Source organism: Beta vulgaris, chromosome 3 (assembly GCF_026745355.1).
Source record: "Beta vulgaris subsp. vulgaris cultivar EL10 chromosome 3, EL10.2, whole genome shotgun sequence".
Lineage (NCBI taxonomy): Eukaryota > Viridiplantae > Streptophyta > Magnoliopsida > Caryophyllales > Amaranthaceae > Beta > Beta vulgaris.
The window spans coordinates 9841778-9861522 of record NC_079204.1 but is presented as its reverse complement, the minus strand read 5'-3'; the positions used below and the strand labels follow the sequence as shown (position 1 = coordinate 9861522).

Below are 19745 nucleotides of genomic sequence, written 5' to 3'. Positions count from 1 at the left end.
AATCTTAACAATCCATTTACCACTGTAGCCCTAACTATATTCATAGTGGGGATGATATATTGATACATGCATGCTCTTACCGCCTTATTACGCGTAGGGGAATAAATTATGTCGTTTATGTGCATTGCTTTTCAGTTTCCACATAATTTGAAAAGAACATCGGAAAAACATAGCCAGAGAGTTAGTACATTTTGGAGATTAATACATCTATCCACTAGGTAGACTTCCCAGTTCCCACATGAAATAAACAATAATTTTTTTTTTACTGAATTAGACTCTACTAATTATTAATGTCTATTTTTAGTGGGTGGATTACCCACTAGATAGACAAATCCGTAGAATTCTTATCTTCAATCTAGAGAGTTATCACCCCTAGGCCTAACTACATTAATAGGTCTTGGTTTTTTTTTTGTTTTGTTCTTTTTTTTGTTTGTTTTGCGTCTAGTGCCACAAAAAACATTGAAAATGAATTGTTCTATATTTTGAGGTGTGAGTTGTGATACCATCTCATGCTAGAACTAGACTTTGCCTTTACCAAAAATGGCTTCATGGATACCCCATCTAAATTTTTAGACTAGAAATGAGAATATTGGGGTCTTATTCAGTAGGCTTAGGTGCAGTCCAATAAGACTTTACAGCAAAGAGAAGTTTCTCTCTTTGAAGGGGCCCATCCTCATGGTTTACTATATGGCTATCCCATTGAAACGCATCTATTATCTTCTTTATCTGCACCAACAGATCCACATCATCTCGGAACATTACACTCCCTTCTGGCCTCAATATCCTGTCCATCTCTAGCAAAATGTCCTCCATTTCACACCTGCAATGCAACACACAAAGGGATTATTCATGCATTTTTTGATCTGCACGAGTATAAGATAGTGGCGTATCCAGAATTTTCTTATATGAATGGGCTGATTAACATCAAGTTGACACTTTTATAAGACAGTGGCGTATTCAGAATTTTCCTATATAGATGGGTTGATTATCATCAAATTGACACCTTTTTACTGCTTTTGCAATTTTATGTTTATGTTCTGATAATTTTACTCGAAAAAATGTGGATATGAATTATGGTTGCTCATTTTAGGTCATGTTGTTCGTCCATATAGCTTAAGGGCGAATTTGTACAAACAAGTGTGCAAAAACTATTTGTAAGAAAATACTCTGTTTCGTTTTAAATGCAACAAGGGGTATTATTTATGAGATATAAAATATTATTGCGTTGTATTTAAAACGAAACAGAGGAAGTAATACAATTTACCTAAATATACCTGTCTTTATAAAGCGAGAAAATCGAGTCAGCATGGATAAAATCATACGTCCTTGGATAAGTAGACATAGCTTCGCACCTGCAACAAAATATTACAAAAATCTTCATCAATTATTTGTACATCAACTAATAAAAGTGCAGTCTAATGTGTAACATATGTTTTTTTTTTTTGCACATACCAACTATGATAAGTTCCAATCAATCCCCTTTCATAGATCACTCCAAGAGTATTAACCTCAGCTTCCACAGGAACCACATTCATCACCCAAACCGGATCATCCACCAAACCCGCCGCAAAACCACCCATTTTCGCATTCATGTCTAGAAGATTCCGGTACCTTCCTGGCTCCCCTAGCTGGTTGTTCACTGTTTTATAATGTGAAACTCTTCTCTTCCATATTTTCATATCTTCTTGGAATATTTTTGGTGTTACACCCTTTATTGATCCACTGCTAATTCTAGGTGGGATTTCAGTCAATCTTTTTGGCCATTTTGCTAATTGTCCTCCAGCAACTTTATGATTCTCTGAGACTTCTGGTAAAGGAGTGAGACAAGTCTCTAAATTTGTGTACCTAAGATATTTGTTGGATAATATTGTTAAATTCATCAATAATAATGATATTTTAGACAAAAGACTTACTAATAATTGTTAAAGAAATGTTGTAATAAATGAACTATCGTACCCAGTAGGCCAGTACCCACCACATGTTTGTGTCCTAATTTTGTAGCATGGCATATTAGCATGCATCTACTTTTTAGTTTTGTCCATGCAATAGTAAATCAATTGAATCTTCATTGATCACAACCAAAATCAATATACGAAACTATATTTTGAGATGGAGAAAGTCTGATATATACTCAATCGTTGAAGGGAAAAAAAAAAGACTTACCAGGCCATATCTGGATCTTGAGCGGGGCATAAAGGTGGGTCCGCGTTAACTTCTTGAGTCCGTTTGCAATTGATGTGATTGATTGGTTTTTGCCAAATAGCAATGTCATCCTTCTCTATGATTTTCTTCCAGCAAAGTTTTGTTGCCAAGTTCTCTATTCTAGTTTGCTCTCTTTTGAGGACTTCCTTACTCATTTTCCATCCTTTCCAATTCTTTTCCCATCTGATGGGCGGACCTGATAGGATCCAATATCCGCCGGGTCGAAGCACTCTATCAACCTCTATCAAATATACTCCATCTACAAGGATTTCAATTCCAAAAATACAATATAAGATGATTGAACATTTAACATATAGATATAGGTTTCTTATATATATATTTGTGAGCTTATTATAAATTTATTAAAGAGGTTCTTCCTAAATGAAACTAAGCATGGGAAAATTACCATATTGGTCCCAATGAATAAGGCAACGAGCGCAATGAGCCATGTCAAAAGCTCTTGAGGGATAAGGGAGTCTTTTTGAAGCCATAACACCAATTAAAGCAGGAACCCCACGTTCTAGTGCGAATTGAACTTGTGCTTCATGTGTGTCCCTTGGTGCAAATGACATCGGCAATATGTTCCTTGACATCAAGTATGCTCCCCAACTTGCAACCTACATATATAAAGTAATATGACTATGTAAGTATGAATGTATAATGATGAAAATACAACATTAACCCTAGGCACCAACCTCATTTGTGAAATCACTTCTATTACTTAAAAAGTTCATATTGAATACTTCTATTCCATTTTATAGATTATTAACAGTAAGCTACTCGAGAATTACTCAATTGAAATTAGGTGAAAGCTCGACTCTATTTCAAGCTCGACTCGATGATTAATGAGTTGATCTGGACTACTCCTTACTGTACTTGATCGAAAAGCTCGCAAGTAACTCGAAAAAAATTATCTATATGTTATGTATCCTTCATCAGTTTATATAAGCCATAGCCTTCTTTACTCTATAAAATGCTACTACGATCTAACTATACTTATAGTTGAATTTAGTTTGTCTAGTTTAAGTCTATGTTCTTTAATCTTTATAAATAGGCAAAAACTATTAGTTAAATTTCTTCTTCGATGCAAGCTATTGTTTTGTATAAAAGACACAAAGTCCCACATTGACTGGACAATGAAACAAAACTTTTTTTTTCTCTAATCTAAATACCTAACTCAAGTACGTACATGGATGATTCAAGCTCGAGTCAAGTCTTGATTCAAGTTCGAGCTCGATCATAGAATTTTGAGTTTGAGATGAGCTTTATTTTTTCAAACTCGACTCACATCATCTACACTGCTACTAGAGAAAAATCATTACTATGCCAAAACGCAACTATAGTCTACTCCCAAAAGTAAAATACTATAACCACAATAGAGTCAAAAAGTCCCCAACTCATTAGAGTATTCCTAGCCGTTACCCTCCTCGTGGTTATCAGGAGAGAGAGTATAAAAGTAATATTAGTTTATTAGAAGAGAAAAAAAAATTGGCCAAAAAACTAATGTTAAACCATTACTCCCAAAAACCAGCCCGCTTAAGCACTTTAATACTCATCTGTTCTACATTAATTACGATATTTAGGCTTTTATACCATCCATACGCTTTCCATGAAACTATCTACTAATGAAACAGATTTGACCGCTGGATCAACCTAATTCTGATTTGACTTAAACCTGGTTCGATCTGTAAGGGTCAGTCCTCAAACCTAACCAAAACCTGACTTGGAACTACCCAGACTGACTGACACCTAGCAAGATTATATCATAACCTCACCAGACACATCTGTATTCAAACCCAAACCCGATAGTACTCAACCATATATTACTAAATGTCAATTATTTTTTTATATCTACAAAATCAATATTATGATTTGTGCATGAAGATACACATTCCTACGCGTTATTATTAAGTTTTTTCTCAATACGTACCTGTAAACTATTAACTTTTTAAGACTTTTATTTATCGACTATTAAAGATAATTAATGAGTAAACTTGTATGTGAGAAGCATCAAGCGTGTAACAATGTAACTTTACCTGTACTCTAGCAATTACTATAGGAGATGAGGAGGTATGCACACAAATTTTTTGTGTTGTTTTCCCCTTATTTGTTACACGAAACACAAATAATATTTTTTTTTGGGGCTCCTAGTGTAGATTCCTTGGCTCTTGGTAAAAAAAGAATCACACTAGACTAATACATTGCTCAGATCAACCAACCCAACTATACAGTCAATGCTTGAACATAGAAGAATATATAAGAGAATCTTTACTCACAAGCACAAAATAAGTAGTGAGGGTCGAACTTTGTGACCTTCAAATTACAAGATGAGTTCCTCACCACCCCACCAAGCAAGCTTGGTTGAACAATTTATGTTAAATACACCAATAATATTTGTTACACGAAAAATCACGTTAAATATATCTACTGTACACCATTGAAGATTTATCAAACTTTTTACTGTAGGCTGTAGCACCGACTGAAAAGAAGTTAGGAGAGAGAGAAGACGGTAAAAAAGGAACTTACCCCACAGCCAGTATCAATGGCAGTCCTGATAGACCCATCGTTCAGATTGATCAACTTAGCAATATTATCAATATAAGCATCAGCACCAAACCGGAACATGGTCCCACCTCCCGGGAACTTGAACCGGTCCCCTTCAAACCGGATCCAATTCTGAACCGCTTTATGCTCCGTTAACATCTTTGACGGAACATTATTGTACCACGCATAGTCTCTACTAATGGGCCACTTAAACGGGCTCTTATACCCGTACGGCGCAGGCACCCGACACTTCAGTACCTCCGTTTTTGTCGGGCAATGCCTTTCCAAGTGCATCATTCGGGTCTGCTTGAACTTCAAGGCCCGTTTTGGGTCCTCACACGGGGTGTAGTCGCTATAACTAGCGTTACACCCCGGGTAAGACTTGGTCATAAGGCTCGAGCCTGAGACTGTAGATGGAACATCTTCCGCCAAATGATGGGCGGAAAAGTCTAACAGGTTTAGGCTCGAGCCTAAACCTGTGAGATTATGTGTGATGCAAGTGGTAATGATAGCGGAAGTGGTAGATGATCTACCACTTCCGCTACTACGTTGCCATACACCAAAGAAATAGGAAGAGGAACATAAGATGGTAATGAGGGTTAAGGTGTAGATATGGTTTATTTTCTTCCAAAATGGGAAAGTTTTTGGGGGTGAGTCTAAATTCCTCATTGGATTTTTTTGTATTTTTGTTCCTAAGGTTTATCTTTTGTTACTTTCCATTATTGGAGAGTGTGTATATAGGTGAAGGGGCAGAGAAATTAATAGCTCATGGATTGGGGGAGTGTTGAAGTTAAGTCGTTTTGCAGAAAAAGGAAAAACAGTGTGTTAAAATTTGGAGGTGTTTTGGTGAGTTGGTGAGACAGGAGAGTAAATATTGGAAGGACAAAATATGTTGTACCTTTAATGTGTATCTAGCTAGTTGAGGATCTAAGTTGGCAATATCTACTGGATCACCTGACCATCCGCTCCACCCGGATTATTAAGTGGGTGAAAACCCGGTTTAAACGGATGATAGCCGGGTGACGGATAATCGGGTGATGGATGGTGGTCAGGTTCGGGTGATATTTTTTCATCCATCACCCGACCCATCATCCGTTTACCACCAGATTCGTCACCTGTTTAAAGTAAAAAAATATATAATTTTTTAAATTTTGGGCTTTTTCATGTTTATAACTTTATTAATCTATAGCCTAAAAGTTATGTTAGGAAAGGGTGTTGTAGTTTGATTAATGCGGAACAGAAAATTAATGAAATAATAAAGGTGAGAAAACAATAAAGATGAACAAACAAAGAACACAAGGATTTACGTAGTTCAGTCAAATTTGACCTAGATCCACAGGTGGGGGGATTAAAGCTTCTTCACTATAATGGAGAAAATCAGAGAGAATAATACAAGGAGTCCTAAATCTAGAGGCTAAAAGTGTTTCATAAGTTGTGTTAATAATAATGAATACTAGGAAGCCCTTTTATAATATAAGGAACCCCGTACAAACCCTAAAAAATAACTTTAAAACAAAAAATATATCGAAAAACGCGTTCAGCGCTCAAAACCGCGCACCGCCCGACCGGGTCGGGCAAAATCCGCCCGGTCGGTCCTGGGACGAAACAGTTTCGTCAGTTTTTCGTAAAACAGTCATAACTTTCTCGTTTCTCATCGAAATTGGACATATGACCTATCGTTGGAAAGCTCTTTGAACAAACTATCACCTCCAATTTGAATCACATCAAAATCATTTATATATTGAGAGATATGTGCATTCAAAGTTAGCCTTATGCCATTCACAAGATTTCAAGTCATAATTAACAAGTTACAAGATGATAATATAAATATATAAATGTTAATAATGTAGATTAGGGTCAGTTTGGAGACGATTTTACATAGTAAGTAGAATTATATAAATGGATTAGTGATTCTTGTTAGTAATTTTTCTTTCTTCTCCTAATACTATTTGATTTCACCCGTTAATCACCCGATCCATCTGTTTAACCCGATTACAAATGGATGGATGGATTCGGGTAGACATGGATGCAGATGACGGATGGATCGGGTGGAGTGGGTGGATGCGGGTGATGCTCCACCCTCCCCGAACCCGATTCATTTACATCTCTAATCTTAGATCAACGATGAAGACTGAAGACGATAGAAAGTTTGCTCTATTGATAAATACTTTTTCCCACTTCTTTTATAATTGCAATATGTTCCAACCTTATTTAGAAGTTTTACATGCACTAAGGGCCTGTTCTCCCCAGCTTATTTTTAGTTCAGTTCAGTCCAGTTTAGTTCAATTCAGTTCAGTTCAGATCAGTTCAGTTCAGGCTAGTTCAGTTCAGTTCAGACCAGTTCAGCTCTTGACAATACTTTTACTCTCACATATCACTATTCATTTCATTTCAGTTCAGTTCAATTCAGTTCAATTCAGTCCAGTTCAGTTCAGATCAGTTCAGTTCAGTTCAGTTCAGCTGTTTTATGCCGAAGAGAACAGGCCCTAAGGTCTGTTCTCCCCAGCTTATTTTCAGTTCAGTTTAATTCAATTCGGTTCAGTTTAGGTCAGGTCAATTCAGTTCATTTCAGCATTGGAAAATACTTCTACTCTCACCTATCACTATTCATTTCAGTTCAGTTCAGTCTAGTTCAGTTCAGTTTAGTTCAATTCAGTTCAGTTCAACTGTTTTATGACGAAGAGGACAAACCCTAAGGCTCCATTTGATAGGGTGTAAAACGTTTTTTCGGAAAATAATTTTTCTCTATTTTTAGTTTTATATTGTTTGGTTGACAAAAGAGTGTAAAATCATTTTTCATTGGGGTAAACTTACTCTTTTAACGATGGAAAACCATTTTCCCTTCAAAATGAAGGGAAAACCGTTTTCCTTATCTCTCTTGTATACTTCTCTCACTACCTCATTACTTTCCCTTTCATTTCATCATTTTTCTTACATGGAACCAAACAATAGAAAGCTAATTTTGGAATTGTTTTTTCCACTATAAATTGTTTTCCATAAAAATCATTTTACACTAAAAATGTTTTACGCCCTACTAGCAACGTTTTGTTATTTGCTGATAGAACACATATCATCATATTTTAAGAATGTAAGAATTACTAAGTTTCACTCTACTATGTCATATTTTAAATTCTTACACATATCATCATATTATAAAATCATATTTGCTGATAAAAGTAATAAAAATGTTATTTAAGAATGTAATAGCAACGTTTCGTTATTTGCTGATATCTCTATTCAATCACATAAGTTTCACTCTACTATTTCTATCTTTATCTCTTTGCTATTTACCATGTTTTTCTTAAAAAATATGTCAATATGTTAGAAGAGAAAAAGAGAGAATATATTCCCAAAAACGAAAAAATAATACAAATAATAGAGAATTGTCAAATATGGAAAACAATGCAATTAAAAAAAACAGAGAAAATATATTATGAAAAGTATAACAAACTTTAACTTGGTTTATTAGAACTCTTTTTTGTTGTACGTTGAGCTAAATTTGAGAATAAAGAATACTTTCCTTTTGCTCAATAATGCATGTTTCTTTATGATATGTCTATTTGACATAGTTTTGAAAATAAACTTTGTTTTTTGACCATGTAAACCGCAAAAAAGAATACTAAGAGCATGTTTTTCCCAACTTATTTTTAGTTTAGTTTAGTTTAGTTCCGCTCAGTTGCAATCAATTCAGCTCAGTTGAATTCAATTCAGTTCAGTTCAGTTCAGCTCCAACTATCATTTTTATTAGTTATAATTTAATTCATTTCAGTTCAGTTCAGTTGCAATCAGTTCAATTCAGTTCAATTTAGTTGTTTTATATCGAAAAGAACATGTCCTAATACTGTTATGAAAAACTTGACAATTTAATATTTTTAGGTATAGGCCATAGAACACATATCATCATATTTTATAGGAAAATATAACTTAAATAATACAACCTTTCACATGTTCTCTAATATTAATTTAACCTTTCGATTATTACTTATTAATTCAACCTTTAGAAGGTATTTTCTCATATTGATCCTTTGTGCTCCTAAGTCCTAACATAAATAATCTATAATTTTATGGGAAAAGAAACAATTAAAAAGAATCACCCTCTACTCTATCACCACCCCACCCTTGAAACCTCCACCGAAAACCTCCTTCTACCCCTGCCACCACCCTCAAAATTTCCGCCCCCAACTAAATCACAGCTAGGTGGCAGCTTGATGAAAAAGTGTTAGTAAGTATATTCGTACAGTCAAAGTCAATATACATATGATGTTAATTAGAAAATTAATTTCAATATAAATGATGTTAAACAGAGTACTTATTAGTTTTTTTATCCATATGAGACACGAAAATAGTACAAAATACAAACTACAAATAAGAAGGGAATTCTAACCTGTGACCTATCGTTCACATGACCTCAATCTTAACCACTAGGCCAATACATCCTTAGTAAAGTACTTACTAGTTAGTGGTTAAGCTAGACTCTTCAACTGTACTTTTTTTTAGGAAAAAAAATGAAAAATTCATTAATCAAAGAAGGGACAAAGTATCCATAAGAACATATGGAGCTACATCTTCGGGACAATGATTTTCCTAAAATTGCTCAATCCCAAATGGAACAACACTAGCAAGATTATGGGCAACCCCATCTCTTTTGCCATGATTAAAGCTAATAGAATGAAATGAATCAGACATAGAAAGAACATCGCCAAGAATGGAATCTAATTCCGAAAACAAGAGTGTAACCTTTGTTAATCTTGTGGTTACCACCTATGCATCCGAATCGATGATCACATCTTCCATTCCGTGGGTCCTTTGCTAACCGAACCGCCATGTGAATTGCTTTGCATTCCGCCACTTCCGAGGGCCAATAAGCTCGACACCTCCTCACATCCCCAAAACAAATTCCTCTTCTTGCATACGAGCAACCACCCCTAACCCAATCCACCCATCTTCTCCAACTCTAGCGTCTGTATTAATTTTGACCACACCTTATGGAGGTGCATGTCATCGAGGTGAGCTTCTTACAGGAGCCTTCGTAACATTGCCATAAATGCGGGTGGTATATAAGTTGAATTCCTCAACATGCCGCCCAATCCTTTGACACATAATCGCAGTAGGAGTGCTATGATTTTCAAAGAGCTTCTTGTTTCTCTCAGACCACACATTCCATATTAAGTAATATCCCCGTTGCACCATGCGCTTCTCTATGCCACACCACCGCACAAACGTCTTACACATCTCCTCACTCTCAATGTCCCTCGCCATATCTTGACAGCCCAATCAGTCCAGTATCTAGCTGCTTGCGGACATCGAAAAGATGCATCCTAGAACGTCGTTTCATCAACATCAACGCACTAAGGGCAGCATGCGTCTATGACTAAGTGCCTACCCCTTAGCACATATTTCACCGGCAATGAGTTCATGCAAGCCAACCATAAGAGATGTCTAACGTTTGCGGAGACATCCAAATTCCACAACAACCCCAAGCTCTATAAAAGTCATCCAAATTCCCCCTTCCCTAACATGTAGGCGGGTTTCACCGAATGAATCCCATCTTTTGAATAGACCTAAGTCATCTCATCTTTTATATTCCTTGAAATCAAAGGCATGGCAAGGATACATCGTTGATCTCTCTCGTTAAAATTTCCTTCTACAACATCAACTCTCCACTCCCTCCTCTCTTCATCAATTAAATCGCCCACATAGTCACTCTTGATAAACCCTCCTTCTTCATCACCCACCCACGGAGCTCTCCATAAGTCAATCTCTTTATCATCTCCTACTCGATCTCCAAATAACCCCTTCCATCACAAGACTCTTCGCACTCCAAATACTCTGCTATGAATAGCTAGTCGAGTGCCTTAGTCTTGCTTAAAAAATGTCACCATGTGGATAGTACTTAGCACTCATAACCCGACTCAAAAGTGAATTTTTGTAGTGTAACAAACACCAAACTTGTCTACCCAACAACGCATCATTAAAGACAGCTAGGTCTTTGAAACCCATGCCTCCCATACATTTTGGTTTACACATCTTTTTCCAACTCAACAAGTGCATCTTCTTACCCTCACCCTTCCCTCCTCACCAAAATCTTGCCATTGCCGAATGAATTTCCTGAATAATCGCCACTGGGAGCTTGTAAACCTCCATCAGATAAGTAGGTAGAGCTTGAATCATAACATTAATGAGAACTTATTTCCCTACTCTAGACAATAACCTCTCTTTCCACCCTCCTGACCTCTTCCACATTATGTCTAACAACTCCAAAACATCACTTTTTTAGATCTCCCACTCACAGTAGGGATGCCTAGATACTTATGATGCTTATCAACTTGTCTCATATGGAGCAGAGATATCAAAGCTTCCTTATGCTTACAGCTTACTCCTTTACTGAAAGATACCTCCGACTTTTCATACTTAATTTTTTGACTAGATGCTGCTTCATATATGTTGAGAATATCAACTATTGTTAAACATTCATGTCGGGTAGCTTTAGTAAAGAGAAGATTACCATATGCAAAAAGAAGATCAGATGGGAAATTTTCGGACCATTTCTACTAGTTTTCGCACCACGGAGAAGTTTAGCATGCACCTTCTGATGTATCATCTGAAAAAAGGCATCAGCAACCATAATAAACAGAAAGCGCAAATAAGTACGTGCACCCAAGTGCATGTAGAGCATGGTGCATCCTTTCCTAAACTACGTCGTTTTATCATTTTTAGAGTCTATAATTTTAAAAAATTATTGTTATTTGCTTCCTTAAATTATAAAACTAAAGATTCCTTTTTCAAATTTAAATTAAAAAGGTATATGTTCTTTTACTGTAGGCATAAATATTTTATTATATGCCACGTCACACATTTAATTGACCCATTAAAATCTTAAAGTCAAATGCTGACTTTTATTAATGGGTGATCATCAAATTTAATTAATTTGGGCTTATCACTATATTAGGCCTATTTTAATTAATCATCTATTATTGAGTCATGGCTCATCAAATAAAAGGTGGACTCTTAATAGAGTTATGTCCATAAGGCCCAAGAGGCAGGATAAGTGGAAACCCTAGGGTTCTCCTAACTCTATAAATAGAGCTATTCTATTCACTTACAAAGGAGGAGGAGAAATCAGATAGCAGAGCCATCAAGGAGAAAAGTAGAAAGCACAACCTAAACCTGTCAAGTAATCTCTCTCTCAGTCAAGCTACATCAAATTCTCTACCGGAAGAAAGAAACAAGATCAATCTTGGACGAGATCAAGCCCGAAGGCCCTTATTCAAGAAGATCATATTTGTTCGTGAGCAACAATGAATCAACATCAAAATCCTTTCCGTAGAAGAAGGACAAGCATTCAACGTGCCGTTCTATTCTAGAAGTTCTGCCTTGGGCGAGATCAAGCCTCGACGGCCCTCATTCAAGAAAGTCAAGTCAACAGTTCATGAACTCACCAAATTAGTTCATGAACTAATCAAATTCAAGTGGAGATTGAATCAGAGGAGAAAATATTAGAGATTGTACTCATAAATTCAAATCAATAAAATTCACTATTTTGTTACATTTATTTTGACTCTCTATTTTGCAGATTTAAAATTTGTGTTTACAAATTTGGCACGCTCGGTGGGACAATCTCTACCTCTCATCTTTTTCTCCATTCAAGCAATGAAGCAAATTCATTCGACCATGGTGGCCAAGAGAAATCTGTTCATGACAGCAAAAATCCTTTCTCAAGCGTGGATCCTTCGACGGAGTCAATCAATGGAGGACGGACGTTGTTAATGTAAGTGTCATGACCATTGAAGCAAATACCATGGAGGAAGAATTAGCAAACATGAAGATGCTCATTCACAAACTCGCCAAAGAGAATGAGGAAAAAGAAGAACAAATCAAATTCCAAAGCAAACAACTTGCTGCTCTAACAAAGAAACTTGAGAAACGTCCGATTGGTGAAAGCGAAGGCGATAGTGGTGGATCCAAATTTAGCATGAAGTCAAAGACTAGTGCAAAGGATGGAGCTATCCATGGCGATTCATTCAATTTCCAACAAATTCAAGATATGATAGCCACAGCTGTCAAACGCCAACTTGGTGGAGATTTTGACGGGAACGACCACTACACCAAGCCTTATACAAAGAGAATCGATGCCCTAGAAATGCCTATGGGCTATCAACCTCCCAAATTCATGCATTTCGATGGCATTGGCAATCCCAAACAACATATAGCACACTTTGTTGAAACTTGTAATAATGCAGGTACTGAAGGAGACCTACTCGTGAAGCAGTTCGTTCGATCTTTGAAAGGAGTGGCATTCGATTGGTACACCGACTTAGCTGCTAGATCAATTGATAATTGGGAACAAATGGAAGAAGCATTTATGGATTGTTTCTTTAGCACTCGTCGTATTGTCAGCATGACTGAGTTGACACAAACCACCCAGCTGGAGGATGAGCCTGTTATAGAATATATCAATCGATGGCGAACGTTGTGTCTTCAGTGCAAAGATCACCTGTCTGAAGCATCCGCTGTAGAGTTGTGCACCCAAGGCATGCATTGGGACTTGCTTACATATTGCAAGGAATTAAGCCAAACACATTCAAGAACTGCAACTCGGGCTCACGAAATGGAGATGACCATCGCCAACCATGAAGAGAATTATATTAGACATCTACGTCGATGGTTGTTCATGGCTCAACCTTGTGAAAAAAAATTCACAAAAGGACAGAAATACCCAAAAAAAAAAAAATCTCCTAAGCAAGAGTATAAACTGCAAATTCAAAAAAAAAAAAAAAAAATCCTAAGAGTATAAACTGCATTCTTGTCAAAAAATTGAAAATCGAACTACGTTTGGCTTGATCCAAAAAGGTGTAAAAAACCATTTTATTTGGTACGTAAGCATTTTGGATAATTAAATATTTAATATAATTAAATATTCAAGAGCAGCCACAAAAAAAGTAAGTATGATTTTAAAATTGTACTCCATCAAGTCTAAATATGTTTTAACAAAATATGAAACAGAGGCTTGGGGGCATAGTTGTTGTCCACTTGGCTTCACTAATCACTTTGTCAGATGATGAAGCATGATAAAAACTTTGCGGTTGTCATTCACTCGAAGTTCTGGAGAAAGCTATCAAGCACCAGAGTTTCAACAAAAATGTTAAGCATGGAGATTGGAGAAAGCTCTCAAGCACCAATACTTCGTCAAATCTCCTCGAAGTTCTGGAGAAAGCTTCCAAGCACCAGAGATCCGACAAAAATTAAGCAACAAGATCGATGGAGAAAGCTTCCAAGCACCATCACCTATTAAAGTTCGTTGGAGAAAGCTTCCAAGCACCAACACTTGACCGGAAACACTTCAAGATTGAAGTGGAGAAGAGCTCAAAAGCACCAACATATCTTGAGTCTTGAATGATGGAGAAACTTTCAAAGCACCATCACCTTCAAAGCAGCATGTCTTAGGCCATTAGAAAAAGTCCTATTGGAGACCTGCAAAGAAAAAAAAAGACACAAAAATTGGAGAAAGCTTCAAGCACCATCGTGTCAGGCAATCGTGTCAAGGCAATCGTGTCAGAGCTTCTAACACGACTTCACAACAATGATGTCAAAAAGGACGACAAAGTGTTCAAGGCGTCCCTCAAATAGAAATCCTGGTAGAATGTCGACTTCTCCATGTGCACTAAGCTGAATAACTTAGTCTTTATTTGTGGGTGTTACATCATTCGTGTTTATTGGTGTCCACTTAAGAGAGCGAGCTTGGTTTTTCCTACAAAACTCGATCATTGTGCAGCTTGAGCTCTTGATTTCGTGGTGTGGCTTAAATTCCTGACTTTATGGCATGATTCCTCGATGGCTCAATGGTGTTGAAATGATTGAGCTCCTTCAAGAAAGATCTAATTTTTTCTACAAGTGATGGATCCATATCTTCTCTGATAAAAAAATTGTTGGGCATTGAAGCGAAGTCGTAAGCTATTGATTATGTAGTTCCTATCAAGACTACATTCTCGTCACCTTCATGTTTCAGAGTAAAGGACCAAAGGGCACTATTAGTGTAGCATGAGATTGTTTTGTACAAAAAAAAAAAAAAAAGTCAAAACGTTGGATGATGCATTGATGTTAGCAGCATGTTAGCCATTCTTTCAAAAAGAAAAACAAAAAGAAAGAAAAAGTGCAGCAAGCATCAGCACCAACCTAACTAGTTCTCCATGCATGTGATTTTTTTTTATCAAAGTGTACCAGAAGCATTGAGAAACAAAGAAAACAAAACCATGAAATACAGCAATGCCACACCAAGGAAAGAATAATTATGAGGTGTTATTTGTTCGATCTCGACCTGCACTAGTCTCAGTTTGATCCTCCGTGGCGTTGAAGTCTTCACGTCGGCATGTGTCACAACAAGGCGAGCTTCATGGCGTTACCACGTTGGCGGCTCATTCATGGCTTTAATCACGACGCGGCGAGGACGAGTGGACGACATCTCCTTCATGGCATCATGATGTTGCGAGAATAGCTTGGCTCCTCTATGACGTCGAAACAATAGGAAAGTGAAGGGCTTTGCTTGTTACATCGGCTCATGGCTCAACTCCAACTATATGGTCCACCACGTCAGTCTTCGGCGGAAGGCGTCGTCACTTGGGCTCCAATGGTGGAGTGGATAACTACGGAAATTGCTCCGTCAATGTGTCAAGACATGGACAGATGGCTCGGCTTCAAGAGTTGGGTAGGTTAGTCATCATGCCAGAAGATTACAAACCTGCAAAAATAAGATAGAAATGGAGAATAAAGAAAATAAATGAAAAGGTAAGTGCATCCTCCATGGCTCCGCGCTTGATGGTTCTTCCTTCGTCATCTAGAGGCGTCATTCGTCAAATGTGGTTCGTCCGAGCTCTTTTGTTACTTTCGTGGCATCATGATTACGGGAGAGTTGTATGGCTCTCTTTGTCGTACCGTGGCTTCGTCCTGGTGTGGCTCGCCTGAACACCTCCATTGAGATGAAGTAAAATAAAAGCTCTTCGTACCTACTGTATATATAGAAGACATAAGGCTAGGGTGGAAGTTGGAACCCTCAAAAGGATAAATAAAAAAAAATCTTCAGTTTGTTACGAAGATATTCTGATGGGAGATTCTGGAGATTAGCTAACAGAGATAGAAAAAATCAACTCATGCTTATTGGTTAAGTAAATTAATGGGTTGTTCCAAAATGGAGGATATTTGGTTATCAAAATCTAACGTAAGGAAGTAGCTCATTTTCTATTATAAAAAAAAAAAAAGGATTAAGTGTTCGAGACCCAATCACGCTTAAACACTTAAAATTTTGTACGTGATACAGTCTCGAGGGGGCAATTTGTAGGCATAAATATTTTATTATATGCCACGTCACACATTTAATTGACCCATTAAAATCTTAAAGTCAAATGCTGACTTTTATTAATGGGTGATCATCAAATTTAATTAATTTGGGCTTATCACTATATTAGGCCTATTTTAATTAATCATCTATTATTGAGTCATGGCTCATCAAATAAAAGGTGGACTCTTAATAGAGTTATGTCCATAAGGCCCAAGAGGCAGGATAAGTGGAAACCCTAGGGTTCTCCTAACTCTATAAATAGAGCTATTCTATTCACTTACAAAGGAGGAGGAGAAATCAGATAGCAGAGCCATCAAGGAGAAAAGCAGAAAGCACAACCTAAACCTGTCAAGTAATCTCTCTCTCAGTCAAGCTACATCAAATTCTCTACCGGAAGAAAGAAACAAGATCAATCTTGGACGAGATCAAGCCCGAAGGCCCTTATTCAAGAAGATCATATATGTTCGTGAGCAACAATGAATCAACATCAAAATCCTTTCCGTAGAAGAAGGACAAGCATTCAACGTGCCGTTCTATTCTAGAAGTTCTGCTTGGCGAGATCAAGCCTCGACGGCCTCATTCAAGAAAGTCAAGTCAACAGTTCATGAACTCACCAAATTAGTTCATAACTAATCAAATTCAAGTGGAGATTGAATCAGAGGAGAAAATATTAGAGATTGTACTCATAAATTCAAATCAATAAAATTCACTATTTTGTTACATTTATTTTGACTCTCTATTTTGCAGATTTAAAATTTGTGTTTACATTTACCTTACGTGTAGATGTTCATTTACTATATGTTTTTTTTCATTATAACCTTTGCTCTTTTATAAATATAAATTTACACGTTCTTTAATATTAGTCGTGTGTTCTTTTTTAAAGTAGAAAAATTGTTGACAAAAGTTCGTGTTCTTTTATATAAATGGTATGTTCTTTTTGGGTGCACAATAAGCATTATGCACCCTAGTGTATAATCCACGCTTTAAACAGAAACGGGATAGAGGATCTCCCTGCCGCAATTCTCTAGAGGGAGTAATTGAACTACTTATGCTTCTATTAACAATAAAAGAGTAAGTTATTGTCAAGACACAACTCATCACCAGATTAACCCATCTCCCATCAAAGCCCATAGTAAGAAGAAGCTTCCTAAAAAAGCTCCACTCTACTTTGTCATAGGCTTTACTCATATCAAGCTTCATTGCCACCAAGCCTTTCCTGCTATTATTCCTCTTCTTCATTGAATAAAATATTTCCAGGGCTATAAAGGAGTTATCTGACATCATTCTGCCCGGGAGAAAAAGCACTCTGATTTTCCGTTACAATAGAAGGGAGGAATTGTTTAAGCCTAATTACAATAGCTTCAGAAGCTATCTTATACAATATATTGCAGAGAATAATAGGCCTAAACTCATATACAACTGTGGGATTCTTAACTTTTGGGATGAGGGCAATATTAGTGCCATTAACATTCCCAGGGCAAGCAAGTTATGTAAAATATTACTAACAAAAGAAAATACCTCATCACCAATAATGTGCCAGAATCTTTGATAAAATATCGCATGCATCCCATCAGGACCCGGGGCTTTACACGGATGCATCTGGCTCAAAGTAGTAAAAATGTCCTCCTTTGTATAGGGTCGTAGAAGCAGATCATTAAACTCTTGGGTCACAGAGATCAGAGACCCTCACATGTTGTAATAATTCCTGAAAATTTTCATCAGAGGGCTCAGAAGAAGAAAAAATCCAATCAAAGTACCACTCGACTTCCTCCTCGATTTTCTCATGCTGCACTTGCCACACCCCTACCCCATCACGAATACCATGAATGAAGTTCCTTTTCTTCCGGTGAGAAGCCTTATGATGCAAATATGACGTATTTCTATCACCATCTTTACCTTTGCCACTCGGGATCTCAAGTACCAATATGCCTCATTTTTCGCATGCAATGTATCAAATTCCTTCTCGAGCTTAGCGCTTTTATCGTACCTCGCTGCACTCACAGCTTCACTTTGCGTTGCTTGAAGGATTTCTCAGCTTTTTTGATTTTCTTTTTCAAGTCACCGAAATTCTTCATACTCCAAAACTTTAAATCTCTCACAACATCCCCTAATCTCTCCTGAATTTCATCCCCCTCCGCAGCATTCACGCTCCCCTCCAAACCTCCTCACAATGTACCCTCATCAAGGAGCCAACATGTTTCAAATCGAAACCCATTACCTCGCCCTCGTCTCGTCGTCTTCGCATCAACCTCCCTCAACATAATAGCAGTGTAGTCCAAACTGTAACGCACAAGTGTTCAGAAGAAGCTTTAGGAAAGAGTTGCATCCAAGATAAAGAAACAATGAATCGGTCCAGTCTTTCTCGAATACGAGTCTTCGAGCTATTTCCCCTCTCCCAGTTATACCATTGCTCAACATAGCTTAGCTGACCAAGATCGCACCGTGACATTACATTTCGAAACCCCTCCATCGCTCTTCTTTCTTTGTCCCTCCTTCTCACTGTAGCAAAGAATCTCGTTGAAATCACCGCCAAACGCAATAGGATCCTCATACTCGTCACACAAGGAGTTGATCAGAGCTCATATTTTGTGTTTGTTTTCCTCCTTCGGCCACACATAAATCCCCACAAACCTCCAATGAACATCACCCTTGCTTACAATGTCCACACAAGTATGATTGGGAGAAAGAAACCAAAGAGAATGAGATGGTTCATTCTTCCAATACATACATAAACCTCCTAAACGTCCACAACTAGCAACACCAAAAGAATTTGGAAAACCGATACGATCTTTCGTCTTCTCTGCAATATCTTTAGTAACTTTTGTTTTCGACAGTACTAATAAAATGTCGGGGGTATGAGAAGTATTTTATATTCTCAACTTACGAACTGTCCAAGGGTTACCCATATCCTGACAGTTCCAACATATAGCATTCATAATTCCGGGTGGGTTTGGTGAATCCCAACCTTCGCCTCGACATTATCAACATCATTGCCACTGTTACAAGTAACCTGAGTTTTTAATTTTTTAAAGGTTAAATCATCCTTGTTATCCCCATCATCTACCACCATAACATCTGTAATCTTTCTTTTTTCTCCTGATTTATTTTTATTTATTACAATACAAGGACTCTCAAAAGCAGGGGTAGAATTATTTTTAAAAACTCGAGTCTTGGTTTTACCTTTTTGAACTTTGTTGCAATTCTTCCAGATGCTGCTGCAAACAAGAAGGATGGCGGGTTCGATTCCTCTTGCCCAGCCTCGTCACTTGTTGATGAAGGTAGCAACAATCCTCCATCAAAATTATGCGTCGAAGATAGGGGGCCTGCTTTCATAGTGAGTTGTTGTTGAATAATTCCCTTAGTGTCTACCTCGTAATGACCTGGGAACCAACCTTCTTTTCCCCCTGATCAGAATTGGTGAAATCAATCCTACATTCCCCTCTCAAAAAAGCATGAGTTCCTCCTTAATTTTTTGTCTACCTTTTCTTGGGGATGCTCTAATCCACGACCCCCACTGTTTTTCTTCCTCCTTATCTTCATCTTGGATTGACAAGCAATTACGCTCCATATGGCCGATGATTCCGCATCCATAACAAAAGGTGGGTAATCGTTCGTATTTGATTTAAATTAATGCGGTGCTGCCATTTTTCAGAGCAATACATTGAAC

At 37.3% G+C, this 19745-nt stretch overlaps 1 protein-coding gene across 1 annotated transcript; it reads right to left on the bottom strand.

Moving 5' to 3' along the window:
- Window positions 1–124: 124 nt before the first annotated feature.
- Window positions 125–5627, bottom strand: LOC104906435 (probable methyltransferase PMT15). Its single transcript, XM_010695180.4, has 6 exons — window positions 4729–5627; window positions 2609–2819; window positions 2164–2461; window positions 1453–1845; window positions 1275–1352; window positions 125–820 (listed from the first exon to the last, which is right to left on the bottom strand). The coding sequence occupies exons 1-6, from the start codon at window positions 5413–5415 to the stop codon at window positions 598–600; spliced, it is 1890 nt and encodes a 629-aa protein (XP_010693482.2). The 5' UTR covers window positions 5416–5627; the 3' UTR covers window positions 125–597.
- Between the last annotated feature and the right edge of the window lie 14118 nt (window positions 5628–19745).